Source organism: Sceloporus occidentalis, unplaced genomic scaffold (genome assembly GCF_023333645.1).
Source record: "Sceloporus occidentalis isolate IW3139 unplaced genomic scaffold, rSceOcc1.0.p SCAF_3, whole genome shotgun sequence".
NCBI classification, from domain to species: domain Eukaryota; kingdom Metazoa; phylum Chordata; class Lepidosauria; order Squamata; family Phrynosomatidae; genus Sceloporus; species Sceloporus occidentalis.
The window spans coordinates 183,529,021-183,543,799 of NW_028316983.1; the positions used below are offsets into that span (position 1 = coordinate 183,529,021).

The 14,779-nt window shown below is 42.0% G+C and overlaps 1 protein-coding gene across 6 annotated transcripts in view; it reads left to right on the forward strand.

Moving 5' to 3' along the window:
• Positions 1-12,085: 12,085 nt before the first annotated feature.
• Positions 12,086-14,779, forward strand: part of PPP4R1 (protein phosphatase 4 regulatory subunit 1) — a 57,193-nt gene continuing 54,499 nt past the window's right edge. For 2 of the 6 annotated variants that reach the window (XM_089517032.1, XM_089517034.1), the window contains exons 1-2: positions 12,086-12,275; positions 13,778-13,822. In XM_089517032.1, coding sequence (XP_089373158.1) covers positions 12,269-12,275; positions 13,778-13,822 — 52 coding nt within the window. In that variant the 5' untranslated portion in view covers positions 12,086-12,268. Of the gene's footprint in view, positions 12,276-12,462; positions 12,636-12,790; positions 13,308-13,777; positions 13,823-14,779 lie in introns of those variants that run through there. The other 4 variants (XM_089517037.1, XM_089517035.1, XM_089517036.1 and 1 more) reach the window with 4 other exon arrangements.

The following is a 14,779-nucleotide window of genomic DNA, read 5'->3' on the forward strand; positions in this document are numbered from 1 at the left end:
AGAAGAAGGGAGGAGAGGAAGGAAGGAAGGAAGGAAAGAAAGAAAGAGTGGCTGGGGGACCACAGTAGTGGTGTCACCCAGCAGAGGCGGGAGGGAAAGGGCTACGCTCCACAACCAGGCTTCCCTCTACTGTGCCAGGGGCCTCCACATACATTTCAGTTACAGGAGAAAGAGGTGTGGTGAGTGGGTAGGTTAAGAAATAGGCAGAGAAGACCAGTGAGCAAGCTTCTCCCACCCAGGGAGTGTAGCAGCACCCAGCAGAGAAAAACGGAAATGGGGCACTACTCCCCACCACTTTCTGGACTGCCCTCCTGGGCTCCTGCCCTCTGCTCCACTTGGTGCCTACATATGTGCTCCAGCTGCAAAAGAAAGAGGCAGGGAGGGAGAGTGGGTGGAGAAAGAATAGGGAAGGTGAGTGAGACCCCTGGGGAGCTTGGTGGCAGCAGTAGTGACCAGCAGAAGAGACAAAGAGAGCAAGAGCTCCACTCCTCATCGTTTGTCTGTGCAACCCGCTTGAGCTTCTTCCCCCCCATTATCCCCAGTGCTTCCCCATACACCCTGGACATGGGAGGAAAGGCAGGTTGACAAAGAGGCAGGGAGGCGACTGAGCACTCCAGTCCCCCCCCGGCCCCCCAGTGAGGACATTGCTGTGGCCTCAGGGGTCTGCAGAACACAGGTTAAGAACCACACTGCCTTAAACTAGTAATTGGTTTAGTTCTTTGTTCAAATATGATTTACATTAACTGAATGCCATAAGAAACCATTAAAGTCTATTTGTAAGGACAATAAATTATATGGCTGCAACACTTATACAGCAAATTTCTTCATAGAAGGCAGATGGAAAATAAAACAAGCCACATGCCTTTCTGTCCATTTACTTTACATTGTAAAGTATGAGAGGGCATCACATTAACTCCACAGACTTATTACTGTGTAAATGGGCTTGAATTATGCACTATGCCAAGAAGAGATAACAAGTTTCTTCATAGACAAAACTGCCAAATAGGCATGAGGGCAATGTGCACTGCCAGCCAGCCATCTGAACTTCAATTTCAGATGGCTTAGAGATGTGCTGTGTAAGTATCTAATCAGTGGACTCTGCAGAACCAAATACATACCAAACATTCTCATAACCACATTCTGTGAGTAATTCTCCAAACAAATCTTAAATAGACTTAAATAAACTGAAGCATATTCCCTGATCAATTCAAGAACACTCTGCTATTGCATTTCATTATAAAGATTTATCCTAACTCAGATTTCAGTATCAGTCCTGTAACTATACCCAGCTAGATTACAGGTAATGGAACAAGACAAGTCGCCCCTTCACATTAGTGGTTTTGACTATTAGCGACTTAGTAGCTGCTGCTTATCAAGACCAATTTCTTCATCTTCTCCTCATCATCCCTCCCAGACAGTCAAAGGAAACACATTTCTAATCTACTTCCACTTTCAATCCGATGTTAGCATTCTCATCACCATGAAGGATCCACCTTCTTCCACTTTCAATCCAGAGTTTGGAAATGAGAGGGATGCGAAGTCTGGCAAAGTGGAGGAGGAGTTGTTTTTGCCTGGCTGGGAGGAGGAGGATGCTTTGTAGTAATCAGACTGCTAATATTGGATTGAAAGTGAAAGGAGTGTAGAAAGGGGGAGATGTGGCCAGGTTGCAAAGAGTGTTACGGGTAGTGCTCTTGGTGGGAGAGAACTCTGGATCATTCATGCCTGAGTGGAGCTAGCATATTCACTCCCCCCCCCCCACTTTTGCAAGGGTCCTCTGCCCCTAACCCTTGTGAATGTGAAGGAGTGACTGTAATTTGCAAAGTTTACTTTAAAGTTATCCTAGCCTAGTAAAGTTTGGGAACATGTCCTATTAGCTGACACAAAGATAATGATGACGATAGATTTTCTATTTAAAAATTATTTGCTTTATACTGCACCTTTCCTTATAATAGTTCAGGGCAGTCTTAACATGAGCTAATATAAGGAAAGGTGGGATATAAATTAAATAATTGTTTAAAATAAATCACGGCATTCTTAACAGGAGGCCAGTGTGGTGCAGTGGTTTAAGAGTTGGCCTGGGATTCTGGAGACCAGGGTTCAAATCCCCACTTGACCAATTTCACACCTCTTCCGCTTCAGAGAAAAGCAGTGGCATCCCGCTCTTGCTGAAAAAATATTGCCAAACCCCCACAGTGAGTCACCTTAAAGTCACCATGGGTTGGAAACAACTCAAAGGCACACAGCAACAAAGCCCTAACATAAAAACATTTAAAGCCACAAATTACAAGTAATAAATCTAAACGTACAAAGTATGGTTGGTTAAAAATATTATTCTTAACTACTGTGAAGTTAACTTTGATATGGTGACCTCCAGGTTACCATATCAGCAACAGTCCTGCTTAGATCTTGCATCCTCAGTACCATGGCTTCCTTGATTGAATCTATCTGTAATTCACTTTGAACTTTGAGAATCTCCCAGTAACCACATAGTCAGAAGGAAGCGGTTCCAGCCTGCAAGAAACACCCCACCATACCATCTGAGAACAAAGACAGCAAAATGCAGGCCTATGACTTTACATCTTCAATTTTCTCCCTCCTGTATGCTTTTTAACACCTTGCTTGATGAAGAAGCCAGTGGAGCTTTGAAAGCTTACATCTATATTGTGAATTTTGGTTGTCCGGATAAAGGTATCATTGTTTAGATGGTATCTATAATGCAGTTTACAAGTGTCTAAATTTCAAGTATCTAAAATAATAATTACAAATATTTGCTAACATATATTAAAGGCTACACGAACAACATCAGTCAAAGATAAACCAAACACTTACTTATTCTCTTAAATCTAGTCTAGATGTGTATATTTTAACTGGCACCTTAATTAAAAAGTGGAAGAGACAACCAGGTCCCTGACAGAAGAGAGATGAATATAACTGGAGTGTCACAACCAAGAAAGCCCTGCCATGTGTGGTAATCCAGTGGGACATACCACTCTAAGATGCAAGCAACAGATCTTCCTCAGCTGACATTAAATCCTGGATGGCTCAGTTCTCAATCAGACTTCTGGATTCCAGAGTTCTGGATTCCAGCGTTTTATGAGACATCAGGACAGAGCTATCTTGTCACATCTTAGTTATCTCTCCTTAAAAGACAGCCGATTCTATAAAGCTTTCCTGGGCTTCCTAGCACATGGAGAAGTGCTAGAGAATAACAAAAGAACACTACTACAATGCATTTTCCCAAAGGTTCAGCTGTATGAACAGATGGACTTTAGCAACCATAAAATAAATGTTTACTATTGCACAGGTTTAATAGCAGAAACTTCCCATAAAGAGGACAATATTATTTTCTTCCTTGCTGAAATACAAAAAGTACACATACATATGAAACCTACCTACACAAGAAAGAAAAACTTTCTAGAACAATCTGTTGTTACATATATACCTGTATAGTGAGGCATGAATAAAGAACTCTATGATGATTAATCATGACCTGATTAATCATGACTTACAATCAATAAAATTGACACATACATTTGTACTTTGCACAATCATTTGAACTTTGATTTGTAAAATGGAATGCAAGAATAAATAAAAGTGGTATGCAAAATAAATACAATAGAAGCCTGTGTAAAACAAGTTTGACCAGGAGTGGGAATAATATTAGCCCTTCAGATATTTGTGGACTAAAACTCCCAGCATTCTTCACCATTGGCTAGAAATCTGGGCTATTGGAGACTTAAAAAATTATATCTTTACACTTTCCAGACTGCTTCACTCAAACAACACAACTATAGAGTTTATCACTCAGAGGAAAACTGGAAGTTTAAACGGGGTTTATCCTATGAAAATCGCACAATTACTATTAAATCACAATTAAAATTTTCACACACAGCAGTCATTATCCCAGGAATAACCAGGCAATAAATAGCAACAAATCATTCATGGGATTTTCCTATGCATTATTTGTTGCTGTTTATTGCCTAGTTATTCCCGGGTTAATGCTTTAATCACTTTTGATCATGATGTTGTGTGAAAAACTACTGCCATTGTGTGATTTTCACGAGATATTCCTGGAATAATGGTACTTTATTCATGATGTTGTGCGATTTTCAAGGGATAAACCCAGTTTACATTTCCAATTGTCCCCATGTGATAAACTCCCATGTTAAAAAGGAAACTACTGTATAAGAAATCGTTTCACCAAGCTATTTAAAAAGATCAGTGAATTTCTTTCCACTGGGAATTGTTCATCTTCCAGAGGAATGCATTTGTCTGTAAAATTTATTATGATATGGGTAGTAAACAACCAAGACTGGCCTCATTTATGCTACTGAGTCCCTGTATGGACCTCATCCTTCCTCCTCCACCTCCCATCCTGACCTGTAAGCTGCTTTTGTGAATTATTTCTAGGAGCCTGCTAAGCAGTTAGCTAATGCTTATGTTCATTTTAATGTTCAAAGCAACTGCCTATTTCTGAACCCTTCCTCTGTTTGGTTCTTTAATTAATATACAGAAATGGAAACTGGAATTGATTTGGTCCTCTATCTCTAGCCTGGAAATTACCATCAACTTTGCACTGTAATGTTTGGCAAAATTATGCTGGACTACTTTACAGGAAGCTGATGTCTCATCTCCTATGAGACTGAGTAAGGCTAAGAGATAATTTAATAAATTAGTGGTGGTGAGGTGGTAAATCAAATATGTATTTACATCATCTGTAAAATGGCTCCCAAGGAAAACTGGAGTGAAAGGTAATGGGAGCAAGCACATCCAAAGATCAGGATGGGAAAAATCTGACCAGATCCTTTTTTCCAGTAATTTCTTCTTTGACCTCAAAGATCAGCTCCCCGTAACAGTGGGATTGTGACATAACCCTGCACAGAGATTAATAAGAGATAGAAAACAGCCAATCCTTTGCCCTCCTACTTTACTTCTTGGTACTCTAACCTCCAAGCAAACAGAAGAGAGGGAGAGTGTGGTCCATTTCTCATTTTACTTTCGTAATTTTGTCTTCTTGCATTATTTTAAAAAGGATTTCCTTCTGTACAGCCAGACATTTTTCTCTACTTTCCTGCAAGTCATAATGTAACTCAGATGGCTGATGTATCACAATGTTTATGGTTTTTTAAAAAGTATTTTAAAATGAGAACACTCCTTATTTGCCGACAGGATGTCAGCATCTGAATTGTGATAATGGTTATGGGCTTAAGCATGATTAGTTTTGTTGGACTATAGCCAACATAGTTTCAAATTCAGACATTCCAGTAATTTCTTAAAATGATATAGTGCAAAAACACTATAAATATAATTATATAGAAGATTGATTGAAAACTATAATGCAAAATTTCTTTTGGGTGTTTTTACATTATTCACATTGAATAGTTTCAGTCACTCCCTCCTATTTGAAATGTGAGGGAGAAACTCTCAAGTGATCATTGTTGTTTGTGCAAAGGTTTACTAAACACTGGAACAAAAAATTACTAATAAAGGCAGGCTTTTATTATTGAAAGCTTTTTCTTTTTTGGCTGATTTTAAAAGCAATGTGGGATAGAAAAATTCTTACTACTTAAAATTACTATGAAAAAACCCCAGTTTTTCAAACAGCATTATTTAGGAACGTAATAAATTTTAATAACAGCCAATGCTGGACAAATGGGATGACTGCAATAGTACTCATATCTAACATCAAAGCTTTAATTAATTTTTCAGATTGGCAATGGGATTCAGAAAGCTTTAAATAAACTTTCCCAGCCTAGTTTTCAATGGCTTTTTTTCTTCTTAGTTAAGACACATAACTTCTCCCTTTTCAATCAAACTTGGGGTGGGGCTGATGAAATCCAGGACCGCGAAAATGAATACAGTTCATATGCAGCTGACCGATATAATAGAAAAATATGCTATTTAGTTGTCATATATTGAAAATACAATCGTCCCCCCACATTTGCAGCTTTGACTTTTGCAGATTTATGTACGGATTTCATAAATATGTTCTTTCTAGGAATAGCTAGGTCCTCCAGTGCAACAGTGGTCAACTTAAACCAACAGTCACACTGAAGGACCTATTGATTCCTAGAAAGAACACTCCACTAGAATTTGTAGCTCCTTCAGTACAATTCTATAGTCAATGTCTGGCAGATGTTGACCACAGAGTTACACTGGAGGACCTAGTGATTCCTAGAGAGGTGTTCTTTCAGGTAAAACATAGTATTTTTGTTATTTGTGGTTTTTCCACATTCATGAATGTCCTGGGCCTCTAGCCACAGTGAATGTGGAGGGATGAGTGTATTTACAAGTATTCCAATAAAAATATATAGTTGCCAAGTAATATTTTGAATGTGTCTGATGTTGTATGCAATGTTGCATGGCTACTCTAAAGTAAACCCTGCTACATTCAACTTCAGTAGGACTTCTCATGTGGGTGGATATGATAGTAGCACTTAACTTTCCCCCTATTTTTTAATTCAGTTTCTTCTAAGCAGTGGAAAATCAGATCCATATCTTTTAGAAAAGCCAAATACGTTCCAGATATAAATCTTCTGGAAAACCTACATTACTGAACTTGAGGTACTGGGATGTACACAGAGTAGACATATACTACTCTATAAATTCTGATTTGCTGTGAGATGGAGGGAAAATGACAACAGTTAATCAGTGCTGCTTTTTAGTTACTCCGGAAATGACAATCTGAGAAGAAACAGGGTAGCATTAACAGAGAGGTGAGATGTAGCAAAAGCAGTAAAGGAATATAATGCAAAGCCTGCCTGAATAATATGAATAAGACTTCATGGAAAACCTTTCAGTGGCAGGATACAGACCGCCCCTTTCCCCGACGATCGGAGCCTGAGCTGCCACAGCAGCAGCCCCGGAGGCCCCGATCCCCCACTTTTCCAGGCCTCGGGGAAGCGGCAAAATGCTGCTTCCCCACAGCCTGGAAAGGGGTGTCCTTGGGGCTTCATGCCCCAAGGACACCCCAACAGCGGCGGGAAAAGAGAGAAAGGGGCCACTCAGCCCCTTTCACTTTTGTATTGCTGGCGCAGCCATGTAAAGGCTGCGCCAGCGATACACGACACGAAAGGCCTAGTTGAAGATGCAGCAACTGAGACTAATTGCAACTTTAACATTGCTACAGAGGTGTAGTTGGCTATCTTGCTATCCTAGCCTATGTTGCTTCAGTAGCATCAGCATAAGGGAGCTAATAGGAAAGAACATGTTAAAAGAGCACAGTGGCAGAAAAGTAACCATGTCTTTGGCCAGTTTCATTGGTTTTCATGTCTTAATGTCATTGAAACAGGGTAATGTCACTGCAATGGGGGACAGCAAGTATATTGTTTCTGTAATCCCTAAATCAGTTTTCTGTGTCAGTAATTTATAGGCCAACAAAAGAGGCTGATGTCAAATTAGCAGATGTACCTTTTCATAGTCAGTGATGGGGCTACCTTCACTCCTTCAGTAACAGAACAAGTATGTAGACTACACACATAAATAATCATTAAAACCTCAGCATGCATGGTGGGGTAACTGGATATCTGTGTCCTGTTTAAATGGCATGTGTTTGATACAATTGTTGGAACACAACTAATAATCACACTTGGAAAAAAAAAAGATCAAGTTTAACCAGTTGGGAGGGAAATTCTTTTTGCCAAAAGCATTCTTTAACACACCTCATTCCTTGACACCCTTGCACATCATATCACATTAAGTGTACTAAACATATTATTAATGCATGTTTGATGACTAGTCAAACATAAATCGTCCACTTATGTCTAGCATTCCTTCTGCCAATTATTGTCTTTAAACACAGATGTATTGAGTATCACAAAGTGTCCAGACAGAAAAATATTACTTTGTATTGTTTTTATATGGGCACAACCCCTTCAATGTAACCCTGTCTCTGGCTATAAAGGTCATCTGTGGCAAGGTGCTCCATATTCCATTTCACTGCAGCTCATACCTACATGAGACAGCCAGTGGTGAGACAATACAGAATACAACACTACTGTCTGCAAGGGGAACCATCAGTGCCAATATTTTATTTAATACCTAAACAAGCAGACATTTTTATATATTTATCTATAAATATTCCATCTCCTTTGCAATGTCATGCATCTCTTGATCCAACAGCAGTGAGAGAGAAACCACCCATTTGCTCAGCAGTTTTCATTATTAAAATAATTTACAGAGTATAATTACTGGCTCAATGACAGCACAATCATATGCATATTTGTTAGACATACCAAAAGATCAATGATCTTTAGTTACAGGTAAATCTGCACCAGTCTCCCTTGGTGTGTTAACAACTGATATTTGAACCAAGGATTTCTCACCTGACAGATCACATTCCTAGCAACTGTGATACCCCTTCTATTCTTCTTGTCAAAACATTAGATTCTACTTAAGTTTCAATATAATTATATAGAGACCAGTTTCATGGACTGAGGAAGGGAACAACAAATTAGATACATAATATCTGTTTAAAGAGCATATAAAATCTATACTTGTTAAAATATTACATACTATAAAATTCATAATTTAAAAATAATCCAGATAGATCTGCTGGCAGAACATGTTGTTTTAACAAGTATTGGTTTTGTACACTCTTTTAACAGGTATTATGTGTCTAATTACTAATTGTTCCCTGACTCAATCCATAGGTATTACTGGTCCAAAACACACTGCAGAAATAATCCAATGCTAGGGAATTCTGGGAACTGTAGTTTGTCAGACATATAGCCTTCTCTGTCCGAGTGCTCAGGTGCCACAATAAACTACAATTTCTAGGGTTTCCTACATGGATCCAAGCCACTAAAAGCAGTCTCAAACTGGATTATTTTTGCATTGTGTTTTGGACCACTGTTATTAATGATAATGATGATGTGGCAAAATTGTCCACATTTCATTATTAGGTAAATCTAAGGCTTTAGTTACTGAAAGTAACGTGCTTATTTTGAAGCTTGCAACTAAAATTCCAGTTTCAGATAGGTGGCTCAAGTATTTTTGTAAAAAGCAACAACCTTTTAATTTAATATGTACTAGAGGCCATAAACCGATGGTATTTGTGCACAAATAATTGTGGACAAATTTGGGACATGATCTGCTTGATTGTGCCACCAACTCTGGAGTTATTTCTACAGGGAGAGAGTTCTTTATAGAATGACATCACAATGATCTGATCTACTTATGGCTATACGTCAGACCTCTGAGCTCCATCTGGCTATAAACCAGTGTTTCAAGACACAATTCAAACAGTAAGTCCAGTTTTACAGAATCCACAGTTTGCTGTAGGCAGGTTTGTTTGAAAGATGAGAAGGTCTGTAGGAATGTAGTGAAAGGCGTGGAAAAGGCACTGCTGTAGTAACCTTCAATAAGCTAGAAGCAAAATAACAAAGATGAAGCAGAAAGAGACAACAGGACAAGGTCAAGCAAGGTGTTTGTGTGGAGAAGTGTCAGATAGTGAGCAGGTATCTAATCCAAGTAAGGAAAAATTAGGACAGAGTAATTAAAAAGCCAAAGCCAGCATAGTGGTTTTTTGTGGGGTTTTTGGGCTATATGGCCATGTTCTAGAAGAGTTTATTCCTAACGTTTCACCAGCATCTGTAGCTGGCATCTTCAGAGAAGATTTCTCTGAAGATGCCACAGATGCTGCAAAACATAAGGAACAAACTCTTCTAGAACATGGCCACATAGTCCGAAAACCCCACAAAAAACTATGGATGCTGTCCATGAAAGCCTTCGACTTCACACCAGCATACTGGGTTTGAGCGCTGGATTGTGGAGGCCAGGGTTCGAATCCCTGCTCTCCCACAAAAACCAACTGGGTGGCCTTGGGTGAGTCACCCTCTCTCAGTCTCAAAGGAAGTCCATGACAATCCCACCTGAACAAAAGCTGCCAAGAAAGCCCTGTGATAGGTTTACATTAGAGTCGCCATAAGTTGGAAATGACTTGCAGGCGCACAACAAAATTAAAAAGCCAGAACCAGCATAGTGTTTGAGCACTGGTGGAGACCAGGGTTTGAATCCCCACTTGGCCATGAAAACCTAGTGAGTGACCTTGGGCAAATCATACTCTCTCACCCTCAGAGGAAGGCCATGACAAATCCCCTCTGACAGCTTCACCCCTTAAGGTCACCCTAAACCAGGAAAGGCTTGAAGGCAAACAACAACAAAACTAAAATGCCAACCCCACCACACAAAAACCAACAGCAGCAAAATCAGAGCCAGAACTAGAATTAAGGGCAAGAAAAAGCATCACAGTCAAGTGCGTGGCTTTGAACGAAGCCCAGCAACAGTCACAAGTTGTAGCGGGAAGACTGGCAAATATGAGGCAGGCAGGAATCTGAATTTGGGAAACCCGAGTGGAAAGTTGCCCAGGGTTTAGCAAAACCATCCTGACTTCAGGATGACCAGACGTCCCCCTTTTCCTTTTCCAGGACCTATCCTATATTTCAACCTTCTGTCCAGGAGGAATTTCTTCATTTTGAGCATGACTTAAGAAGCATTAATTTATATTTATAGGAGTATTTTTAGCTTTTCTTTGGTCATGTTCCCCATTGTTCTTAAAAGTCCTGAATTTTAAGGTGCCTTGTCTTCCTTGGTGATGAGGACATCTGGTCATCCTTTCCCTGCTTACACCGCTAAGGCAGAGAAAAAAAGGGCAGTTGTTAGGTGTCTTCAAGTCATTTTCAACTTATGAACATCCTAAGGCACCCTATCATGGGGTTTTCTTGGCAAGACTTGTTGAGAAGAGGTTTGCCATTGCCTTCCGAGACTGAGAGAGTGTGACTCACCGAAGGCCATCCAGGATTGGCTTTTGAGGCCAGAGCGAGACTGCATTCACACTGCAGAAATATTGCCAACCATTCACATTTGCAGCTTTGATTATTTGCAGCTTTAATATGTTCTCTCTAAGAATCTCTAGATCCTCCAGCGTCTGCCAGACGTTGACCATAGAGTTACACAAGAGGACCTAGATTCCTATAGAAAACACTTCTCTAGCCATTTGTAGGTCCCCCGGCATAATTTTATGGTCAACGTCTGCCACATGTTGACCACAGAGTTGCGCCGGATGACCTAGAGATTCCTAGAGAGGTATTCTTTCAGGTAGGAAAAAACCCTAGGTTTTTTATTTGTGGGTTTTCCACTTTGACAGGGGCCTGCGCCCCTAACTCCATCAAAATGTGGAGGGACCACTTTCCCTGCCATGGCTCCATAGTATGGAATTCTGGGAATGGTAGTCTGTTGTAGCGCCAAAGCCACATTCACGTGAGTTAATTTTCTTCCTGCCAGCTTTCTTTCCAGACTAGCTTTGACAACTATACATAGGTCTACATAATGCAGCTTGACACTACTGCAACAGCCATGGCTCAGTGCCACAACAAACCATCACTCCCTAACATGGAGCCATGGCAGGGAAAGTGGTGTCAAAGCAGATTATAACAGGTGTCACAACTGACCCCCATTCCCAAAAGTCCCTAGCATGGAGCCATAGCAGATAAAGCAGTGTCAAAGCATATTATCCCTGGCGCCACGACAAACCACCATCCCCAAAATCCCCTAACATGGAGCCAGGGGAGGGAAAGTGGTCTCAAGGCAGATTATTCTTGGTGCCACAGCCAATTATAATAACTTTATTACGGCCAATTGGCCAGCACGGCCACAGCCAATTACCATTCCCAGAATCCCCTAACATGGAGCCATGGCAATTAAAGCAGTCTCAAAGTATATTATTCCTGGTAGCAAAGCAAACCATCATTCCCAGAATCCTCTAACATGGAGCTATGGCAATTAAACCAGTGTCAAGCCAGCTTATTTCTGGTACCAAGACAAACCACCACTCCCAGAATCCCCTAACATGGGAGCCATCGTGGAAGAAGGCAAAGCAGTATCAAAGCGGGCTATTTCTGCAGTGTGGATGGCAATGTGAAGGGGAAAAAAGAGAGAGAGAGAGAGAGAGAGAGAGAGAGAAGGGAAAGGCCTCGTCGTGAGCAGATTCTCCTCAGGCTTTGGGCCTCCTTCCTTCCTTCCTTCCTTCCCTGCGAGGAGAAGGAAGGAGGCGGGGGCAGCCCTGCTGCTGCTGCTGCTGCTGCTGTGTGTCCGTGTCCGGCCTAGTCCCCTCCCTCCTCGGTGGCTCCCGAGTCTTCTCTCCGCCGCTTGGGCCTAAAAAAGGGCCTCATCACGACGACGACGACGACGACGAGGAGGAGAAAACGAGCGCTTTCCCCTCCCTCATGTAGGCCCTGGAGCCGGGCGGGAGGCTTCTAGGAAGATAATAATGGCGGGTAAGGAGGGCGAAGAAACACCCCAAAGACCCCGCTTTCACAGCCCTGGCTGAAGGCTATGGAATTCTGGGAGTTGGAGTTTGTTGTGGGGCCCAGAGCGGAGCTCCACAACAAACTCCAACTCCCAGAATTCCATAGCCTTCAGCCAGGGCCTGCGTGGTGTCTTCCCCCCTTTTCCTCCTTCCTCACCCAAAAGGAGGGTCTGAGGGTGGGTGGGAAGGCCCTGGGGGTGAAGGGAGGTACTGGCAGCGAAGGATCTCCTCTGTCTCCCCCCAAACTAATAATAATGATGATGATGATGATGATGATAATAAAGAGTGGGATATTAGGGGCTCCACAAAGGAAAAGAGGGGTGAAATGGTGAGTATTTCCCTCTTTTGATAGAGTTTTCACCATTTGTAAAGCTTTTTGCATGGAGGGTGGGGAAAGGGGGGCATTGGGGGGATTGCTTTGCCCTCCTCCTCCTCCTCCCCATAATAATAATAATAATAATAATAATAATAAAGGGTGGGATTGAGCTCCTCCATTGCAAACTGAGGTGTGAGAGTTAGTTTTTACATTGTGTTTTGTCTGTTGTTTGTAACTCCTCTTTCCTCTCTTCATAATGCTGTGGGGTGTTTTTTAAGGGGGCAAGAAGTGATGATGATAAAGGGTGGGATATTGGGCTCCCAGGAAGAGGGTGAGGCTTTCCTTAGAGTTTCAACACTGTGTTTTGTTTGTAATTTCCCCCTCCTTCTCTTTTCCATGGTGGGTATTTTTAAAGGGGGCAAGACATGTGGGATTTCTCTGCCACCCCTAATAAAAAAGGGTAGGAGTGAACTCCAGCGCAAGGTAAGATGAGGAGAGAGGGGTTTTATTTTCCCCCACGTTGTTTTTCATCTGTAATTTGCAACCCCCCTTTTCTCTATTCAGGGTGGTTGGGAATGCTGTGGCGTGTTTTTAAGGGAGCAAGAGATGATGATGATGATGATGATGATGATGATAATAATAATAATAAAGGGAGGGATATTGAGCTCCAAGGAAAGGAGTGAGGTTAGGCTTTCCCTCTATCAGAGTTTCTACATTGTGTTTTGTGTATACAGTAATTTGTAAGCCCCCTTTCTCTTTCCATGGTGGGGATGGGTGGGTGTTTTCTGTGGGATTTCTGTGCCCTCTCCATAAAAAAGATTGGGATCGAGTGCCAATGGAAGGTGAGGAGAGGCAAGAGTTTTTCTCTTTCCACTGTGGGGTGTTTTTAAGGGGGCAAGAAAGGTGGGATCACTCCCCCCTCCATAACAATAAAGGGTGGGATTGAGCTTCAATGCAGGGTGAGTGGCTTTGCACAAAACCTCCTTCCATGGTGGGGTGTTTGTAAGGGGGCAGGGAATGGGGAACCCAGTGGCAACCCCCCCTCCCACTAATAAGGGCTGGGATTGAGGTCTAATGCAGAGTGAGGCTTTGCAAGAGTGTTCACATTGTGTTTTGTTTGTAATTTGTAACCCCCTTCCCCTTCTCCTTCCTAGATTTGTCGCTGCTCCAAGAGGACTTGCAAGAGGAGATTGAGGGATGTGAGTAGCCCCTTAGCCGCCCCCTTCTTTCCCCTTCAGCCCTGCCTGTCCTGTCCCAAAGTAGGGCTTGTGGGTGGGGTGGGTGGACTGGGTCACTCCTGTTTGGAGACTCCGGTAAGGGGGATCCTGAGGTTTGGATGGAAAGGGGAGAGGAAACCCCATTGTGGGCCTTTCATAAAGTTCTCCCCAGGGTGGAGGAGGAAGAGGAGAAGAAATCCATTAACTGGTTTTAAAAAAATTGTGGAGGAGGTCCAAGTTGCATTGTGGGAGGAATCAGCCATGCTTAGCTGCCCTGCCTACATACAGGCGTCTGGGTGTGTGTCTTTGGCTTGCAAAGTTATCTACATGTGTGCTTTTTTCTTTACTTTCCCGGAGGCTGCTGCTGAGTGGAAATGGGGAAGGCCATGAGTTGGAAGGGTTGGTTGCGCTAATAGCATGGCTGCTGCTAGTTTAATGAATGAGATTTAGGTCAAGCTGAGTATGAAGCTCAACAATAGTGCCCTAATATTGAGAGGCAGACAGTATTAACAGGTTGAATCTCTCTTAAATGCTTGGGACCAGAGGTGCTTTGGATTTGGGTCTTTGTTGTTGTTGTTGGAATACTTGTGTTTGCATATATGCACATAATGAGATAGCTTGAAGATGGGACTCAAGTCTAAAAACAAAATCTGTTTATGTTTCATGTATACCTTTTGTTATTGTTGTTCTTGTTGTGTGCCTTCAAGCTGTTTCCGATTTTTGGCGACTTTAAGGCAAATCTATCATGGGGTTTTCTTGGCAAGTTTCTTCAGAGGGGGGTTGCCATTACCATCCTCTGAGGCTGAGAGAGAGTAACTCACCCAAGTCACCTAGTGGGTTTTACATAGCTGAGCTGGGCTTTGAATCCTGCTCTCCAGTCATAGTTCAACATTCAAACCACTGCACCATGCTGACTCCCATACTCTTTTCACACATAGC